We start from the raw sequence: 21,654 nt of genomic DNA, 5'->3' as shown, positions 1-21,654 counted from the left end.
ATATTGTGTTTCAAGGATTTATTTCTCTGAACTACAGTGCTACGTGTTATTTCAGACTAATTTTCTTATTGTCTTCTTGTTCACAGCACCTAAAATGTTCTCTTCTGCTGTTCAATAAAAGCTGTCTACCCCACACAAACCAAATGCAAATTAAATACTGTTATTAAGGCTATAAGGCTACATCCACCATTTGGCCTCCCTGGTTTGTTTAAATTTATGACATAGCATTAAATCCATACCCTTTGCATAATTTGCAGATCTTAACCTCAAGGTCTGCCTGTTTACTTTTCCAGGAATGAAGCTGTGGGTCCTTCAAAGAGATTAATCTACACCTTTACCTTCGTTATCAAACAATTGGATATTTACAGCAGGTTGAGCAAGACAGTGAGGAAAACAATGTGTGCTAAAGGGGTGGTGGAAGGAGGTTCAGCTGGGGCTCTGGCTGAGCTACCAGCACATGCTGGGTTGTGCTCAAATGCAGATGTAGTTTTGCCATCATTAAAACATCTCACATGCCAAACTAGATTAATTTTCTCTGCTGGCTTACGTGGCATGGTTAAACCAGCACAGTTCTGGATATGTAAACCCCAAATGGCCCCACTCCTAACAGGGAGAACTATAATTTTTCTTTCATAAAAAAAAAAAAAATTGCAATAACTTCATCCATAACTTCATCAAACACTAAACTGCTTTCAAGCAAACTCTTACTTTGGTTATCACATAAATGTGAAATAAAGAGGATGTGAATCCCAAGGTAACATTTGTTCAAGTCACCCAAGGTTAATCATGTCACATAGTTCACTGACCTCCTGCTCTTTCTTCAACATCTCCATTGCTTCCCGAAACTTTCTTTCTTTCTCCTCTGTTTCAGCAATAGTGGCTTGGTTCTGCTCCTCATATGCCATGGCCACAACAGCCAGAATCAGGTTGATCAGGTAAAATGAGCCCAGGAAGATGACCAGCATGAAAAAAAGCATGTAGATCTTCCCAGCAGATCTGAGAGTCTGTACGTGCAAAAGTAAAATTAACACTGCTTTACCATGTTTTGAAAAAGAAAAAACAAATAAAGAAAAGAAGGGGTTTCTTTTAAAATTAGATTTATAATATAATTGAGTTCATCCTTTGTTAATAGTTCAAACAGAAAGGCTTTGATGAGAAATGACAACCACATACAAGGAAATAATCTCCTCACCAATAAATTTTTATACCTTAATCAAAAATTGTGTGCTTTGCAGTGAATTAATTTCTAAAAGAAAAATGCTTTCAATGCTTTCCTCCTGTATCAAATATCTCTGCTGGTTTTTTTTTTCAGAATAGATATTAGAGCCAGTTGCAGTGAAAAATTCCCCCACAGTTCAATCTGGTTTTATCTTGTGTGTAGAAACCATCCGAGTGGGATTCATGTTGGATCCCTTCAGATGTCTACAATCCAGGTCCTTTTTCAGGGAGAAAAATACATGTTTAGGGTGCAGCTCAACCAAATATCATTGAGACATCTGTGTCAGGACAAGAACCAAACCTTGGGCTCTGTTGAATGTATCCCCTGGTTCTTCACCAGATTTATTGGCATAACTGGAATTTAGGGGGACAGCTTATGTGTAACAGATATGTCCCATGCTCAGAGAGATGATACTACTGACAGAAAACACTGTGTGATAGTATAAGGTCAAATAATGAAATGGAGTGATGTTCATCCTTATTTGCCGTGACAGTTTCTGTCTTCCAGAGTTGTACATGTAGCTCCTTGCCAAGCAAGGGAATGCAGCTGTTTAAAGAATCTTCAGTTTTGTTGTTTCACGTTTTCCTGAAGTGAAATTGCATAACTGGCTGTATGTGAAGCTGAAATCCCCCAAATCTTCAGTGATATTTACCTCAGTACCTTCAGAGTGGTTCTGTCAAAGTTATCCCCTATTTCCATATGATCACCTTCCAGTTTTGGCAGGTTTGAGATGCAGCAGCAAATTGTCAGTGGCTTCACGGACAGAGAATGTAATTCAGTACCACAGTGGCATGTGTAGTTCTTTGGGGTTTGCACACATTTCAGGAAATGCATGCTGCAATGAGCATTCACTCAGAGACCACCTTGCATGTGACTGTGAGTTGAGTGTCCATGATGAAGAGCTTGCAGCAGAGAGAACTGAAATGCATCACGTAGTTTTGCCATTTTCTGAATTTGTGTTCATCACCATACCTTGCAAAACCAGATATCACAAGAACACAGGTGCTTCTCTGGCCTTTTCTTGAGCTGGACTCAAAATATTAACTTGTGTTACACCATCGGCCGAAAAATCACCAAGTGGTGATGTGGTGATCTTCCTTAAGTGGTGAACTTCATTTAGACTCAGGTGAATTAGGGTCTTTCACTCAGTACCACTTTTTCTCAATTTCCCCAAACACCCAGTCTAATGTCTTTGGACATTATTCTTCTTAAGAAAATTATTAATTATTAGAACTGATCGTCCTTCTCCAGAACATCTGATAATCCTTCTCTAGAACATACACAAAGCACAGTTTACCTAATAACCAGCAATTCTTTTTTGTCTTTAACTGTTGTATATGCCGCTGTAACTAGATGATGCCTTTATTTTTATTTTTAACAGTGATAAAATGATCTCATACCTGTTGGTAAAGACGTTCCCAGTAATCTTGAGTCATAAGACGGAACAAGGAGAGAAAGGCCCAGCCAAAAGTATCAAAGCTTGTGTAACCATGGTCAGGATTTTCCCCAGCCTTCAGACATATATATCCCTCAGGGCACGTGCTGCAAAACATCAAATACAATCTGTGAGATGCATCTTAGATGGCTCTAACATGGAGAAACTGATTTCCAGGGAAACACATCCAGTGCCCTTGGTTAAGAGCACAGGTCATCCATGGTAAGTTCCTTCACTAAACAGGTGATGCTACCTCACAATATCCAAGGTCCTGGCAACCTTATTTTTTCTTTGAAAGGATAAACAGCAAAATAAAAACCACAGCATGAGCTGCAATGGCAAATAATCACCTAGCATTTCACAGATTTTGAATAGACTGGAATTAGGTGCTTGTATATGATTTCTCCTGGCACTTATTCCTAATTAAGAATCAAAAGCCTGGTGTCTCCTGTTACAGCAGCAGGTAACACTGTGATGGTGAGCCTGCTCTTTTGGTAACACAGTCTGACACTGGCTGTGCTATGGGAGCACCTTCCTGATTGCTTCCTCTGCCTGACCTCGGTCACCCCAAAAGGATTAAATGTTTAATCTAAGAAACCCAGCCCTTTGTTCCACTCACCGCCACAGTCTGGGGTCATGACATCTTTTCTATTTCTGCCAGGAACTGCTTTCCTTGTGTGTCTTGTGGATTACTGTATTAAATGGCATGCAGATAGCATGAATTTCGCTGGCTCTCATTAACCTTTGAGGCTCCTTACAAGTAATTTTCTAGCCCCCTATGCCAGAAGAGATAAAGATAAAAAGTGCTCTCAGTGGTACCGTGTAAGCACTGAACTGCATCATCAAGTGAAACACAAGGTGGAAGAAATCCTGGGTTGTTCCAGCCTCTCTCTCAGAACAGATTAGTCAAAAGCCCCCAAAACTCTTGCACATCAGAAGCCACTCTCCAAAAAATAAGGTATAACCCATTAGAAACTGAAGATATAGAAATAGGCAAAGGCTTTCTTCTGCATGTATCCTAGGAAGAGAATATGAGATCAAGTGCCCTGGAGCCTTTTGACATTTGGGAATTTTATAGGTGAGAACCATCCAATATTTTGAGAAGCAGATCGCAGCAGAATGTGCAGTTAGACCAGCTCTCCCTGTTCTCCTAATCCTTCAGATAGGAATAAACCTGGTACAATTCCCTGCAAATTCCAGCTGCCACAACAGGGGATGGTTGGAACATGAGGGATTTTGGACATGTCACCAGTCATGTAGATTGTGTAGCTTTAAGCTTCATTTTCTCCCAGAAAAATATCTTAGAGTTGCTCAATCACTGCTACTTTTCAACCAAAGCAGAATATTGACAGAAATTGAAATGCAAAGCAGAAACACAAATAAAGCAAACTAATTTTTAGGATTCCAGGAAAAAAAATTGATCTCCGAGAAAGCAGAGTGTGTGTCAGTGTGAAAAGCAGTTTTCTTTTTCTTTAAAAACTACAATTTTTATACAGATATAAAATAAATTTTACAGCACAGGATAACAACCTCTATTGCATGTCAAAATGAGAATATGTTTTTATACAAATCTATGCTGCCTGCCACCACCATTAGACATTCAACAGCACTTTTAGAATCTTAATTTAATATCAGTAGTGAATCACAAATTTTAAAGTAAGTCTGCTTTGAATGCTGATAAAAGGAGTGCTGAAGCATTATAAAATGTGTGCAGATCCTTGTTTACAGTAGTTTTCAGAAAAAGCAATAAAAAATGAACAGCTGATGTTTAGTGAATTAAATGTTACACACAAGTGGGGGTATAATAAGTGATTCTGTCACCTTGGGTAGAGCCAAGTTAGCTTATACCAGTTGAGAATTCAGATAATAACAATTATATCTCACAAAGAAAGAAAAAGAGTCACTCCTAATTTTTCCCTTGCCAGTCTAGAAATGCCTCCTTCTAGATCCTTCCTACTTTGACTACCTATTTTTTTCCTAATAAGAGCCACATTTCAATAAAAAATACAGTAACATCACTGAGTTAGAAGATAATAAAATGCGGAAATCTTGTATTTTTCCCCCTAAAATATGCAGATGCAACAATGAATGTCTCTTGTATACCCATGCCCTTTTTTGAGGCAGAATTTTCACTAAACCTCCTCTCTCCCAAAGGCAGCATGTGCTGTCACTCCGCTGCAGAGATGTGAGATTTCTGCCTCTGATCTGCTGCAGCAAAGAGCCTTCAGTGCCCGTGATGTGCCACTCAGCTGCTCAGGAGCTCTGAGAAATGGATTCTCCAGGCTCCTGAGGAGGAAATTCCCTTTGCTGGCTGCAAGACATCCTGTCTACACAAGACATGAACATTTCTGTAAGGCTGATTATTTCTGCCATGGGAAAATTACTTCTCTCACACACTGGGTGTGGTTGGAAACTTTGGGATCATGTCCAGAGGTGCAGAATCCTTTCCTTCATCTCTCCCTAAAGAGAAATCCTGAGTGCCTCCATTGATCTGGTCTCATTGTTCTTATTTTAACATTATTACTAATGGCCAAAACAACCCAATGCAACTGAGAGAAACTTTGCTGGTGGTTACTTTAATGGTGGACTTTAGCCTAGGCAGGGAAGTCATTAAGAAATTAGGCTTCTCCTAGAATAAGTTACCTAAAATCTTAGGCAAAAGGTAAATTTTACCATTAATATAAATTATTGAGAAGGATGAGATTTTCCTCTGAATCTCAATTAGTAGGGAGAATTCCCTCTTAATCTCTTCACCCTTTTGAACAAGAGCATGGGAGAAAGGGGACATTAGGAACCTTGGGATGAATTTTCATAGGAATTTCTGAGCACGTGCTAGAGGATAAAAAGTCACTCAGGTTCACTGCCAATGCTGCTTTCTAGGGAAACTTTTGTTGAGGAAGAATATTTTCAAGCAAGTGCTCAAAGCATTTTACTTTGCTTGGGAATCTGTAGGACATGGAGATGTAACCCCTCTGACCGTGAAAGTGAGCAGGAGCACCTCAGAGGAATATTTTATGTTTATAATACAATTAGTATTATACACAAAGGATACATTTTAAATTTTTTTTATTTTGTCCCTATGGATCATTTCCCACTGTCTGACCCCACAGTGAATGGTTTAACCCCAGCTGGCAGCCAAACCCCAGAGAGCTGCTCACCCAGCCCAGCCCCAATGGGATGGGGGACAAAATTGGATGAGTAACAGTGAGAAATCTCATGTGCTGAGATAAAGACAGCTTCATAGGGCAGAAAAGGAAGAAAATAACAGCAATATGAATAATTGCAATAATAAAAGCATTGAACTACACAAGTGATGCTCAGTGCAACTGCTCACCCCTTGTCAGTTCCCAAGCAGGGTCCCCCCAGCCAGGTTTCCCCCACTGTTTATACACTGAGTGTAGGGTCTGGAACATCCCTCTGCCCAGCTGTCCTGGCTGTGTCCCCCCCAGCTCCTTGTGCCCCCCCAGCCTCCCCACTGGCAGAGAATGAGGAGCTGAGAAGTCTTTCACTTAGCAGAAGCACTTCTTAGCAACAACTGAAAACACCAGCGTGTTACCAACATTGTTCTGATACTAAACCCAAAACACAGCACTGTAGCAGCCATGAGGAAGGAATTAACTCCATCCCAGCTGAGACCTAGAAAACACACTTCTCTAATATTTTTTTTCAGCTTTAAGAGCATTCAAACAAAGTGCTGCAGCATGAAAAGCATGAACCCCAGCCCAAAAATGCCGTTAATGTTAGCTTACACCCTTATTATGGCAACCAGACCCTTGAGACAGAATTTCCTACTTGTCAACTCCTTATTCCTCCTCACCCTCTTTCGTGGCCAACAGAGAGATAACCCACAGGGTATGGGAACGTGTTAAAAACACTGAGAGGAAAACAAAATGCTGCTTCCCAGAAAAACACTGCAGAAATTTAAGTGCAAGGCTCTCACATGAGAATATTATTCTGCAACTGACACCATTTCCTCTGAGGATTTTTTTAAGGAGCCTCAAGATCTTACTGAACCTTCCTCCATGTATGACATTAAGCTTACCCCCTCTGAATTTTTTAGCAAACTCTTCAGCTTCTTTTACCTCAGGGTAGCATTTGAGAGGTTTGTACTCTCCTCTGATGCACAGGGCTGGGCAACAAAAAGAAGCTACATAAATATACCATCCTCCACAGGAGTGTCACAGGATGCTGTTCAATTGATCACAATAAAATTAGTGTCATTGATTCAGAAAAGTTAAAAGCAGCAGCCTACCTACCTATCCATCAGCCTGTAATCACCACTGCAAGCTGGCATTGGTACAGGAAATTAAAGGACATAAGAAACAGCTTTGGTTTAAATAACACAGGCTGGGAATGCCAGAGAGCTGTAGCTGAGGGGCATAATTACAAAATGCTCTGTCTCAAGAGTTTAATCTAGGCAAGCCAAGCAACCTGCTGATCCAGGCTACAGTGGCCAATAGGGTTGGGCAATAAAGGAAGATTTGTAAAACATCCATGCCCTGGATTGTAACATCCAGAGCCTGAAAATACAGGGAGGGTTTTCCATGTGCTACCAGGAGCCAACACCAGTGACATCTGTGAGGTGGGGACAGCACTTTGCTTGGGTTCAGGTTGCAAAGGGACACTCTGGCTTGCTCACTGCAGAAACAGGGAAGCACATACCACAGACACAGCAAAAATTAAAAAAACAAACTCCTATTTTGGTAAGAGTCTCTTCATCTTCCTGTTTAAGTCACACCTTAAGCCTAAGAATGCAGAAATCAAGCTGAAAAGTTTATAGTTGATGTCTTTCACACGTAGATAATTCCTGGGGAACGGGAATCACCCTGGTGGTTGAAAATGGAACCCCCAAGGTGGGGTTTGAAAGCCTTTGAAGGACAGACAATGCCCATGGCCTCCATGGCTGGTTGATGTGCACAGCAGAATCTTCCTCAACCTGCCTCATCCTGCTAAAGTCCAGAGACCACAAAAGAGAGGCTTAGATTTCCTTTGGACCACACACCTGAGTATTTTTCCCTGCACTTTCCATATTTTCTCCTTTTCCTGAGGGAGTAGACAGCAGTCAAAATAGAAGATCATACTGTGGCTTAGAGATCCTTAGACTAACATTTGCTCTTACCCAAAAAAATGAAACTACCCATTCTAAAATAGGAAAATATTACAAAAAAATGAATGTTGTAAGGGTAACTGGGCATGTAGGAGAAAGGGGCCAAAAGCCAGCAGCACTTCAGCCAGAGCCATTGATGTCAGTGGGTGCTTGATGTGCTTGAAAGTCACAGGTTTTTCTCCTTCCCCTGCTCTTTCTTCTTTTGTAATATTAAAGACTAATCATGATTAGAGTGTCTGACTTACAATTCCCCACGAATTACCATCTAAAAGCCAAAATCTGACTTGAAGTGCCATGCTTTGTCTTGGATAGGTCCAACCAGGAGCTCCCAGCAGCCCTCACTCCAAGCATCCAAATGGACAGAGAGAATTTGAATGACATTTTTAAAAGCAAGGGAAGGGGTGACAATTGTCTGAAATGATGGAAGTGCAAGCAAATTGGACCATGTGCTGCAGGGAAAAGGGAAAAAAAGATAGGATGATGACAAAGAAGAGAAGAAATGCTCAGAGTAAAGATCGACATCAACCAAGAGTTGAAACTGGAGCAGAAAAGAGAAGGAGGTGCCCATGAGCAGGCTTGCTCACAGGCTCAGAGCTGACCTGTGCATGGTGCTGGCTGGAATCCAGGAAAGGTTTCAGCCTGTCCCACTGGCTGCTGGCTCAGGCAGATGGAGAAGCCCCGGGTTCAGCCCACGACATGCAAGCACAGAGGGGCACGACTCCCGCTCCTGCCTCCCTGCCTTCCTCGGGCTCCACACTGCTGCCAGGCAAGCAAGATCCTATTTCTTCTGACTCAATCCAGTGGCCAGACAGCAGAGCTTCTGTCTAACCCACCAAACAAAATGTAGGGCAATAATTTATCATCATAAACATAATAGTGGATTAGTGCCTAATGAAGGCTGTAGCCTCTAGTAAGTCTGCTCCTCTCATGTGGCTGATGAGATTATTACAGCTTTGACTAAGAGGTAATATTACCCCTCCTTAAGAATTGAGTGGATTTGGATTTAATCCCTACTGCTGCTGTTTGACCAGAGACATGATCTTCCAAACACACCACTGATCCCTAGGAATGGGGACTGTTGTTATTGTTCCTGAACCTGTATTGCTCCTCAAGTCATGCCCATGGTAGCACCTTTGAGGTGTCACACTTGCTTTTTGTTTGTTGAGGTTTTCTCACCATGAGCAGACCATCCTCACTCTCCTGTCACTGTAACCAGCTCAGAATAAATGGAGAAGCTTATGTGATTTACATCAGGATCTAGGTAAATACATTTAAGGTGTGCTGCTGAGCCTGAAGGTTTGAAACAGATTCACTAGTATTGCTTGATAATCTGGGATGTAATTACCTTTTTAGCTCTAGTAGTTTAACCAACACAGTTATTGCCAAAACACCTTTGTTTTGGTGACATTTGGAAGAGGACACATTTGGAAATTGTGTTCCTTTCTTCACTTAAGCAGCCTTTGCAGGCTCTCCCATCTGTGAGCCCAGCCACATCAGGCTGCGTTTGGTGAGGGTAATGCACACACCAATCCATCAGGCACATGCCAAAGCTCCCACTATCCCATTTCCTAGAATGGACCCATTCTGCAGCAAGTCAAACACTGAGAGACCATGACCTGCCTGACAAAGTTGGGTAGTCCTACATAACTTCCAACCAGGACTTTCTCCTGAACTGAAGATTTTGTCTCATCCCCAAAAGTTGCTTCTTATTTCTCTTGTACTCTGTTCCTTGTAAGCACAAAACAAATTCTTGCAGTACATCAAGGGGGGAAATGCAGTCAAATAAACAAAATGAAAAGCAACAAAAAAGTTCAGTCTGATTAAATGAAGAAAATTCAAATTTCAGGTGTTGCTGTTACTCCCCAGGAGTGTCTATGTGCAACATCTCTGCCCCACTCATCCATGGACTGCACCTCTGAAATGCCAAACCTCCAAGCCAAGAGAGCTCTTCTCACCCTATTTGTCCAGCATCCAGCACAAAATGGCCTGAATCTAGGACTTTCTTGTAGAAAACAATAACAACAACAACAGCAATAATAATAATAACAACAACACAGATATGAGTTAAGTCATCTTAGAGCTGCAATGGTCTAATTGCCAGCAGCAGAGTAACAGGGCCAGCTGTGTGCACCTTGCCCTGGTGCAGCTCCCCAGTTTCTGGTGCAGCTGGGGCTGTGTGCTGGATGCTGTTTGACATGTTCTGGATGCTGTTTGACATGTTCTGGCTCTTTGACATTTTTCCAGGCTCTGCCCTGCCAAGTTCTGGGTGAGAGCTGCAGCAGCACTGGTGGAAGCAGCCGATAGCAGAAGAAACAAGCACGGAGGATGTTCCTTCTCTACCCTTCAGGGGTGTGATAAGCCTTTACAAGGGGCTTTAAATCACTGCCTGGAGGACGCATAAAGGCAAAGGAATGTTACTACAGCTCAGAGAGATCAAAGTGCTGCATCACTGTACGTGTAGTGAGCACGCTGACAGGAGGGTGATGGGGAGAAACTGCCACAAAAACTCTGCTTTTGGTGCTCATGGAGACCATGAAAACAGGCATCTGCTGCAATTTTACATGGGGGTATTAATTACCTTAGTAAAATGCCACAACACAGAAGAAAACAAATGTTTGTTTTGTTGTTGGTTTGGGTTTTTTTTTTTTTTCTGATAATGCCTTAGAAAGGGTTAGGACTGACACAAACACTTTGAGGAGCACCACAACACGTGGTCATTCCTTCATCCCTGATATGCAATGAGCTCAGTGACAGAATTCACCAAACCACAGAGAATCTTGCCCCACAGTGTACACTATTTTAACGTATCCTGTTAAGAAAAATCAAGGTCATAGTAAGAATAAAGGTAGCTAAAGTTTCTATAGCAACAATTACTAGGATGCAGTTGCCAAAGGTGCTTTCTTGTTGTTCCTGAAGTAGATTTACTGCCTGCTTTTTCCTTCCTGTTCACTAGTATTTTTGGTAATATCAGTACAGACATGATGCAAATGTGCTTTCATTGTCAGGATGATTTTGTAGACTATTCCTGCCCATAAGCTGAATACACAGGACATATCATGTGTAAGGGAAAAAAAATTAAGCAGTCTGATCCAAAGAGGGCACAACTGACTTAAAACATGCACACTTTTCTGAAAAGCTAGCTCCTTGTTGTAATTGCAAATGGAAAAGTGAAAAGAAAGAATTTAAGTTTCTCTTTTGTGTCTGTTTGTTTACTTTGTACATTGACAGCATCTTGTCTCTTTCTCCTAATGGACAAATTTCCTTGCTGCTTCTATTGCTCAACCAAACCTTCAGGCAGGAGGGGAAATAAAAACAGCAGCCAAAGCACAGCAGACAAACATCCCTGTGAAATTCCAGCAGGATGAAAATGCTTTAGAGCTGAAATGCATCTTCCTTTCTTACAGACAGAGAATTCCACACTGCTGCAGCTGCCATAAAAGCTGGAATTGCATGGGAGGGTTGGTGTGGCCTGACAGGGATGTGCTCCACACTGGGAACCTGCTCTGGTGGTGGTGTGCTCCAGCAGGATGCATCCTTGGATCTGGAGGTGGGATCAAGAGGGCAGACATATAGGATGTGGGTGTGTATATTTATATATATATATATTTTTTTTTTTTTATATGAAGTATGTGGTGGTGCCAACTGTTACCTGCTGCTCTGCAGCCCTCACAAATCATGATCTACTTGCTGCCAGGACTTGACTTCACTAAGGAAACACCATTTTCCAACTTCTGCTCCCACCTAAGATCTCCCAATTATTTGACCTTTGTACTGGATCTTTACTGCACCTTCCTTGAGGCTGAAACAAGGTGTTCAACATTGGATAGGTACTGGGGATTAAATTGAGAAGCAAATGTATAGAATTTGTAATCCTTTTTAAAAATCAGAGTATCTGAGCTTTCTCCATTTATTTTAAACAAATAAAATAGAAGTTGCTGAAATTGCAAAGAGAAACAATTTGTGTATATCCCAGTGCAGCAACATCCAAATGAACTACTAAATTTAACATCCAAATGCATCTAAAACCATCAACAACTGCAAATGCACCACTTTCTTTTGGGTTTTTTTGGCTTTTTGTTTTTGTTAAGAGAGCCTTACTGTTAGCACTGCTCCCAGTCTGACCAATCTGTCACACAGAGCAAATAATTTTTCTATCAGTGTAGTTTTCTGAATGTGCTTGTTGTGAAACACCAAGCAGGTGTCATTTGGAGCCAGAGAACATCTTTGATCACAATCATTTGATTTTCTCTCTCCTCCAAAAGTTACTTCTTGTTTCTATTGTACTCTGTTCCTTGTAAGCACAAAACAAGTTCTTGCAGTACACCAAGGGGGAAAATGCAGCTGGATAAACAAAATGAAAAGCAGCAAAAAAGTTCTGTTTGATTAAAGGAAGAAAAGTCAGATTTCAGTTTTCTGAGGTGTCACATGGGAAAAATCCTCACAGACAGATTAGCCCTTGTGCACCTAAGAAATTTGCCATCTCCCTGACATTCCTACCATGTCTCTGCAGTATAGTTTTTTAAGTAGATTCTTGAGGTTGCTTAAGCATATCTAGAAATGCAAATAAATGGGTTTTTTTCCTGCTTCCCTGCCAGGTCAAGTACTAGAGACGTGTTTGCTGCAGCTGAGTGACATACATCTATTCAAATCCCTTCTGAACTGGAATCAATATTACCTAGATCCATTACCTCCTGCTTTATTGGCAGCTTGGGTGCTTGTTCAGAAAACAGTCCCTCCCAGTAATGTAATAAAGCCCCCACCTTGGAGATAATTAGATTGCCTGTGATATAGAATCCACTGATGATCATTTCCCTGCTGATTTTGGCTTGCTACTCCAGCTCAGGTTGCAGTCTCTGTCACTACACACTCTTACATTAGACCACTTGAGCCTCATCACCTAACAATTGCCAGAGCAGATTTATTTGGATTTCTTTTTTAACTCTTCCATAATAACAGCGACCAGACAAACCTCAGAGTGTCATTAACATGCTTTTAAAAATGCACTGAAATGGCTTCTTCAATTACCTCAAGATTTAATATCCTGGCCACAACACAGATATCCCTCACTCTAACAACAAATCCTTCCAGGAGAGAACACACGACACCACCCTTCCCTGAATTTCCTTTGGGTCCTCAGTGTGTCCTAGAGGCTGATGAATTCAAACTGTGAGCAAAAGCACACTCCACAAATGCTGAGAACACTCGGACATGGCCTTGCCACCTCTCTTTCCTTACCACACCTTCCTGATGCCCTGATGGGTTCCCAACCCAAGAGTTATGAATGTCATTACTAATAAATGAGGGAACCACAACCTCATGCATCTGCTTCCTTTGAAGTCCCCTCCTTTGCTCCTGTGCTGAAAACTGCCCCAGAAGGTCCCAAGCATGCAGATTTTGGTTTACTGTTGACCACTCTTGCTCTTGGCTTCAATCATTGAAGGGTGAGAGAAAACAAATCCCCTTAGGTACGTCAGCCTGTAAATGATGCTCTGCCTGTCCCAACAGGTGGGAATACATGATTTTGCACATCCCCTGGGGCCTGAGGATCATCTTTCTTATTATCTTCCTGCCTTTAAACAACAGCAGTGGATGACTGGCAGCAACTCTGTGCAATGTGTAGCAGATGAGACAACACTTGGTAATTCTGAGCTAAAAAAACCCAGTGTAAATAGGAATATTTATTACCCATTTTTAGGCATTTAAACCTTACCCAGTGGTATTAAATACTTAACTAAAACAGCAAAAGGCTGAAGAAGAAAGAAACAAGGCATAAAGGGAGAGTTGCTGTCCCTTGATGTCACAAACATTGACAGTTTTGATGTATTTATCAAAACAAGTACAAGAACGCTCAGTTTGAAGGTGTCATTTTTGTTCTCTTATACCCAAGAACTGCAAGTTCTCCCTTGGCTGTTTCAGGCTGTAATTCTCTTGTGGGTACACTGCCTCCACCAGAGGTTTTCTCCAAACATGGATTTTGCTGACACCCAAATTTATTAACTTTAACAGGAAGGAAAGAGGGTGGGTTTGCTCATTTGCCTTGCTACAAACTAACCCTTAAATCCATACAGGCTGCCAATATAGAAATACTCCATGGATATTGGATTGGTGTGTAACTTCCCACCAGTTGAACAATTCCAAAGCAGTAGCAATCAACCCTTTCAGCACTGCCCATGAGCAGCATCTTTCCACCACCACAGCTCAGGTCACCAGTGAGAACAATGAATATTCCATCACACACAAAATATTGTTGCTGTGCAGAGCACTTGTTGTTTCCCAATATTGGTTTGCAAAGGCTGAGGTTCACCAGCACAATGGAGGTTGCCAGATCCTGGGATTCCCGGGAAACATCCCAATAGCCTTGGAGTTCTGCCTGAGCCTGGATAAACACAATGTATTACAATCAACAAAGGCCCTAATTAATGGATGCTGACATTGTACCTCCCGAGGAACAAACAAAGGGGAAAGCATGGCGCTCTGCCCAAGCATCTTGGAGTCTAACTCAGGCTGGTAATACACATCAGACACACCAGGCCTGCAGAGGGAAGGCTGACACTGAGCTTTGAGCTTTCCCTTTGTCTCATGTCAATACAGACACAGGCAGCGGCAGCAGAAAGCAAAACATCTCTCCCCAGCACCTGAGGGCTTTTCTTGCCTTTTTTGTCCACAAGCAAGTTCAGATTTCATCTTCCCTTCATCTCCCTGCACACACATGCCTTTTTTTTTTCCTCAATAAATTGCTCCTAAATGAAACCTTTTATTTCTTTTTGCATTCTTCCAGATTTGGTTCTACCAGCTCAGAACATCTTCCTCCAGAAGTAGATCATCTCACCTCCTCCCCTCCTCTCTTGGCCTAAGACACCCACCTCCCTGGTTCAAATGCTCTCACATATTTGGCTCAAAAGCTCCTCTGTCCCACTACTCCAAGGTATTTTCCTCCTCTTTATACAACTCCCAACAGCCTGCAATCTTTGCATGGCTTATAATTTCCTCTGACCACAGAAGATCCCATCTCCTTCCATCCTGTCTGAACTCTTCCACTTCCATCAAGATCATGAGAAGCTGTCAGATAAAATCACGAGCTCTGACAGTGCACTTGTACCCTGGGGATGGGATTCAGGAGGAACCATGGGCATCTAAAGATGGCAGGGATATGAATAAAGTCCTTTATGCAGGGGATGTTAGTATACCCCTGGTCTCTTCACTGTCTATACAACGAGAAAATACATGTAGTCCATAATCAAATCAAGTGCAAATGTAGATCACAATTCAACCCTGAGTACCCCCCCACTTCCAAAGCATGCTATTTTTGGGGCATTTGTTGATTTGTTTATCTTCCTTTGCCAAAAGCCAGGAATTCATCATCAGTTTCAATCCCTCCAGGTGTTCTGTTTCATTTCCATTAAAATACTCTCCACTCAGCCAAAATTTTACTTAGTTTTCACTATTTTTTACTGAGAAATTCAAATGTATTGAAAAAGAACTGTAATAAGGCCCCTAAAGATTTTAAACCTGAGTAAGTGACACATAGAAACTTCTCCTCCCTGCAGTTGAGAAAATTGTATTACTATGCACAATATTGTCATTATACTCTCTACTATTATGCCTAGACCTAAGGAAGTTGAAAGAGCTACTTCATGCTGGTGAAAAGTGGACAGAACTAGAGGAAAATGTAGTAATAATAATAATAATAATAATAATAATAATAATGAAGGCAACAAAATCAGACCAGAATTGAAGATATTTTTCAAGTACTTACCCAGCATCACTGCTGTTGCCACACAGTAACACATCTTCTGTACCGTTTTTTATGAAATAGTTCACTGCAACAGAAATAGAGAAATGGCTTTTTAATAAACACATTCTGGGAATGATAGCATTCAAAAATATCATCCACCAACCAGCATATCCAATTGGGACAGCAACTGAGAGATGAATGGCATGCTTTTGCTTTGTTTTGCTACTTTTAATTTCTATGAATTGAAAAAATAAATATGTTTTCAAATCTCTGCAAGTGCTTGCTGTTTGTGTTCCAAATCAGACCTGTTGAATAAGGTGATGACGGGCTGTGGGCAATGTTTTTAGGAAATTCTACTCACCCATGTCTCTCTCTTCAAACCAAGAACATTGTTACTAAATTCTGCAAATGTAATGAAACCAAACCATATGCTAGCCTGTAACTTTTAGTCTCTGCATTGATGAGACACGTATTAATTGAAGTTTGTGGCAGAAATTACTGACTCATAGGTTAAAAACGTAACCAGCTCTAACTCAGAATGTAACAATATTAACAAAGCAGCCCACTCCCTCAGTCTGGTGGATTCTGCTCAGCATAGGAAATGCACAGTACAAAGCAAAAGAAATAAAAATACACCCTGTTAAAGACCAAACAAACAAGGAAGTATTCACAAAGACAAATATTTATCACTGTAGTCATCTGTAATGGCAATGGAGAGAGACAGAAACTTCTCAAGGGAGCCTCAGAAGAGCAAGCTAAATTTAAGCGCTGTGGATCATTCCCAGGTTGACTCTCAATAAGGCTTAAGGAAATTAGCATCTCCAGGCTAATGAGAGACTTTGCATACACACTTCTTCTTCTCTCCCCAGCCAACCAAGTCTAACATGCAGACTAACAGAACAGGAGGCCAATTTCTTCTCAAAAGGAAAGGCACAGTCAGTGTTCTGGAAGGAGCGCGAAGAAAAGATGTTCTAAGGAGCATTTCTAAAACCTGGCTGGTGGCAGGGAAGAACAGATGAAAGCATTGCTCTAGAAACATAAGAAATGCAAAGCGGAGGTGTGCAGCTCACTGAGGAGGGGTAACTAATCTGGTGTGCTTTGCTGCAGCAGAGAGGACGTGATCCCTCTTGGCCAAGGGATGATGGTGGCAGCCTTGCCTGGTGAGGCTCTGTGAGCAGAGGGGCCTCTGCAGATGCTGCTCACAGGAGGTTCCCCATTCCAGGCCAACCCTCTGCTGTGAAATGTTTTAAAAATCAAGAGTGACAGCTTATCCAGGCGGGCTATGCAGGGAATGCTCAGTGGCTCAAGCACTGAACAGATGTGCTGTGGCTTTCTCGGTAAGCTGCGAGCAGTGGAAAAGCCCTGCTCTGCTGCATGCCAAGAGGGAATTACTGCCCAGGAGCTTGTGGTTACAGGGGCACGTGATGGCGTTCACAAGTTATCAGAACACACATCCTGCTCACACTGGATGCTTTTCCACTTTGTCTGGTCACATGGGATTTCTACAGAAACACCTGGTGTGACAGCAGCACTTGGGACTGGGTATGGTTGAGGATTGGTGATCAATCACCACAAAACAGGGAAAGATGGCACATCTGCATCACCTTTCACCCTCCAGCTCTGCTGGGCAAGGACTTGTGCTTTTCTCAGGACAGGTGGCATCTTATTTGGGATGCACAGAGTCAGTGACACAAACACACCAGACCACCTTTCTCTGAGCTAGATGCTCTTCAAGGTCCTATCCAACAGAAACCATTCTATGATTCCAGGTTTGATTGAAATCCTGGAGCACAGCGTTGGTTGAAAACCAAACCAACACCTCCTGGTCAGCCAAATCAGAAGATAAGAAAAGCATGTGGGCACAGAATTAGGGAGGACAAGAATTCTCTGTGTGCAAACAAGAAATCTGAAATCTCGAAAACGCAAAATTCTGTTATCTGCTCTTGACTTAAGCATTTACATTTCTAAACCAAGCAGCAAGGCAGGTGCCAAAGAGCCCCGTGGGATGCAGGCTGAGGAATTGGTGAGTAGGTGCTGCTGGGAGGGCACACCTTCGCCATGGGGTCTGTGCAGGGAGTGCCACAGCCACTGTGACAAACCTGGGGCTGAGGAATGGGCGAGCTCCCGATCCCCCACTGACAAATGAAAGGGGGATTAGAGCTCTACACCCAAGGAGACAAATTGCTGTGTTATCAAAAATGTGCACAACAATCAATCTTTGCTTCAAAGCCCGTTGGTTTGGGTTTCAATCAAGCCTGCTGGGCAATCAGAGAGCTGCAAGAAGAAAACAGGCATCACTCTTGCTTTAAAGAATGAACACCCTTGGTACCATATTAACCCATGGCCTCAGCTTCCCGTCAGTTCCCAACTCTAACCTGGGCAAAGAACTAGGAACTCCTTTTTCATGCAGAGCAGGATTTTCTCTCTGAAAACTGCTCAAACTGAGCAACGCCACATGAAAGCACAATGATTTTCCATTGCCTTGGAAGATTGCAATTAATTTTTGTTTGTTTTTTCACAGAAAAATATCAGCTTGTGAGTGGGGGAAAAATAGGAAAACAAATACAGAAAATAAAACTGAAAACCTCTATTTTAGGTGCTTCTTTATGGGTTTTTTCTTAATTTTTGAAGTGAAATTAAGCCAAAACCATTATATTTGTAGCACCTCTGTGTGTGTACATAAACTTTATGCAACATGCCGTTCTTTCCAAAGGTAATGCTAATTTCTTATTTTTACCAGCTTTACTAAAATGTTGGTGTCAAAATCATAGGGTACATGTTGCTTTTTAGGAATTTTTCTACAGGAATTTCCAGAGTAAGGCAACTACCTGGTCACATTAAAAGAAGTAAAAATAGTTTGAATAACAAGGTCTCTTTCAAGTCCTTTTTCTGCCTCCTACATTTCTCAAAGCAAATAACAATGGCCATAATTTTAAAGCCATTATATGCAAGTGGGTAAAACCACAAATTTTCCATGTCTGTTCTTGCAATATCTTCCTTACAAAGTCAGTTCTTCATCATTTTGTCTGTTTCTTCCTACACTTTTTCTGATTTCTCAATATCTTCCAGGCTTCTGCATTGCTCCCTCCTACACTAGGTGATTCTAACAGAGTAAACATTCACAGTGTCTCCACTTGTCAAATTAACAGGGGAAAAATAAAAAGAAAAAAGCAAAAAAAAAAAAAATCCAATTAAAAATATACTCCAGCTTGTGCTTTCCACACCTTTATCACACAACTGAGCAGAAAGCCAGTAGAGTATATAGACTGCAGGATAGAATACAGGGTAGAAACCTTCCTCATTAATGTGTGAAGGAAAGGAAATTCTTCTCATTCAGAAAACTGAGAAAGGTTTGGAGTCAGCTTAGAAAATATATGTTCTGCCTCTAGTTTCTGCTCCTCCTTTGAAGGCCCTCCTGAAACGTTATTTTGACTCATCTTACAACAAATTAATTCCAATTAAAAATAAAACCACCACAACAACCCTATATATTATCCCACTTGCATAAAGAGCAGCATTCAAATATCATTAGTCACTGCCCAGAGAAGAGTCCTCTGGCTGACTTTCTAACAAAAACTTCAGAGAGGTGTTTGTTATCTCAGACTATTTATTGCAGCCACACGGGCACTCTCTGGCTGGAGACTTTCCCCCAGTGCTGGGGCTGGCACAGAGCACTGCCAGCCACCCAACGTGCCCATTCCAAATTTAAAGTGCAGCTCAGAAAAGCTCCGTCTCCTTACAGCTGTGATATGTGGCACGGAGAGGAAATAGACAACACCCCCTCCTCTCCCTTTCGCCCACCGGCGCAAACGCGCTCTGCCTCCCGGTAATTCGCGGTAATTAAAACGAGTCCTTGCTGCACTTGCTGTGTGCACACTGTGTCGCACACGGAGAAGCCTCTAATAAATGAAATTGAGTTTGAAGATGAAAAACATGCCTCACAAAAGCCATGGAACAGGCTGTATTAAGGGTGTTATTAGGGGAGAATGCTTGGGGAAAAAAATGGAACCGCTGGTTAGTTCTTCCCGGCTAAAAGGGGTTGTAAATAATTATAATAATCAGTTGCTCTCCTGTTGCTCAGCCCCTGACAGGAGATCTGGGTGTTCTTTGCTGGTATTTGCTGCTGCTGACCCTTCTGCTGAGTTTCAGAGGCTCTTGGGTGCTCTCCTCTCCTTGCTTCCCATCCTCCCTCTTTCCCTGGGAAATCTCTTCTAGCTCAGCTCTCTGATACCTCCATACCTGTAACCACACTCAAGGACATTTCTTAAACTTCAGTTCAAAAAGGAATAGGAGGAGTTACAACCAAGATGGTTGGGTGGGTAGAGGGAGTAGAGATCAAGGGGACGACTTTATGTACAGCACAGGCAATTGCATGATTTTGTGGTAAACACAGCCTGGAATTTTGGGCATGAGTTGTCCTGCAGGAGATACGGAGGGGCTGGGAGGAGGTTGTAGAAAATCATACAACCAGGTGGTGAGAGGAAAGTGGTTCACCTTCAGTTTGAGTTTTTCTGTTAGTGCTTCTCCCCACTCTCCAGACAAGTTAGAGAAACAATTTCCCTGCCAGGCTCAGCAGTCACCACAGCACAGAAAATATCTCCAATTTTGACAGCACAGATTTTCCCCCTTTTGTTAAAAAGCCACTAAAAATATCAATCAAGCCCTCTTGAGCTAGATGGCTCCCGTGCACTGGGAAGAGGCTCTGAAAGCCTCAGAGATCCACAGAACCTGGTTTGTGCTGCTCACATGGCCTGAGGGAACAAAAAGCACATCAGGAAGGGAGGAAAAGCACATCAGGAGCTTTTGGAGGTGTGCACTAGAGGAGAGCAGAGAATTCAGATGCTCTCAATTTGGCTTGGGGAGCTTGCCAAGCCCAGGAGCATCCCCAGGAAGACAAGGCAGGAGACAATGACTAGCAATAAATGGACATGCTGGCTTTTAAACATCTTCAGATAATCTCCTTCTATGCCTCTGTGCCTCACCAGTCACTCAGACCCCCACTCTTAGGGCTGTAGGGTGCACAGTAACTAAAAGCACATTTAGTACCACTTGTTTAGACATGAGCTCCACGTGAGTATGCAGCAAAGTGCTGAAGTGTGCTCTCTGGAAGTTTTGTAGATGTTTTTGTGTTTTGTGGAATTTTTTTTTCATATGTTTCACACAAAAGAATTAAAATCAAAAGCTGCTACAAAGGTCAAATGCATTTGTGATTACAGGCAGATGATGGAAAAATAGAAAAAAAATCCCAACTTCTGCACTTACTGTGATAAAGAAAACAAATAAATTGGATCAAAAAATGGCTGGGAGACAGAAAACATGGGTTAAGATGAAAAGTCTGTGCAGGATCTCTGTGGGCTAGCAGAGGGCTGCACCTGCACATCTTTGTTACATTTATAAGAGCAAGGGAAAGAGGTGAACAGAGAGGTAACAGCATCTCCTATACACAGTATTTTCTCCTATACACAGTATTTTCCTAGTAAATAAAGTGTGAGGCATGGACTGAATGAGGAGCACTAGAGACACCTACTCCACTAAAAAAAAAAAAAAAAAGAGCAGAGAAATGCAAAATGGAATATTAAGCTGTCAGAAAGCGAACTAAAGCAGAGAAAGAGAAAATCTCACCTATTCATAACCTTGTCAGCCCTTAAATTTCCTGTAAAAGTTCAGATAAGAGAGATGGATTCTTTTTTTGGTAGGGTTTCTTAGTCAACGCTTTTATGTAATGCGAAGCCGCGATCAGAGGAAAGTGTGATACTGATACACAGGAGGGCAAGGATGGAGCAGTATGGACAAGGGGATCCAGTGCAGCCTCAGGCAGTTTGCAGATGACACCAAGATGGGTGGGAATGTTGATCTGGAAAACAGGAAAGGCTCCTCACTCTCTACAGCTCCCTGACAGGAGGGTGCAGCCAGGTCAGGCTTGATGACAGGACTGGGAGAAACGACCTCAGGTTGCACATGAGGAGGTTTGGATTGGATATTATGAAGTATTTCCTCATGGGAAAGGTTATCATGCCAAGGACGTGGTGGAGCCACCACCCTTGCAGGTGTTTGAAAGATGTGTGGATGTGACACTTGGTGACCTTGGCAGTGATGGAAGAATGGTTGGTCTTGATGATCTTAAGAAATACCACTTTCAATGTTTTCAATAGGGTACC

General features: G+C 42.0%; 1 protein-coding gene across 4 annotated transcripts in view; it reads right to left on the bottom strand.

Annotated features, from left to right (window-relative positions):
- Positions 1-21,654, bottom strand: part of LOC131556924 (sodium channel protein type 5 subunit alpha-like) — a 178,515-nt gene that overhangs the window by 125,637 nt on the left and 31,224 nt on the right. For all 4 annotated transcript variants that reach the window (XM_058803871.1, XM_058803862.1, XM_058803879.1 and 1 more), the window contains exons 7-9: positions 15,518-15,581; positions 2,620-2,761; positions 807-1,004 (exon numbers count right to left, since the gene is read on the bottom strand). In XM_058803871.1, coding sequence (XP_058659854.1) covers positions 807-1,004; positions 2,620-2,761; positions 15,518-15,581 — 404 coding nt within the window. The remainder of the gene's footprint in view (positions 1-806; positions 1,005-2,619; positions 2,762-15,517; positions 15,582-21,654) is intronic.

The sequence above is a fragment of the Ammospiza caudacuta genome, chromosome 1, assembly GCF_027887145.1.
Source record: "Ammospiza caudacuta isolate bAmmCau1 chromosome 1, bAmmCau1.pri, whole genome shotgun sequence".
In the NCBI taxonomy this organism is placed as follows: Eukaryota; Metazoa; Chordata; class Aves; order Passeriformes; family Passerellidae; genus Ammospiza; species Ammospiza caudacuta.
Note: the sequence above shows the minus strand (reverse complement) of the source record. Positions and strands in the feature narration are given on the sequence as shown.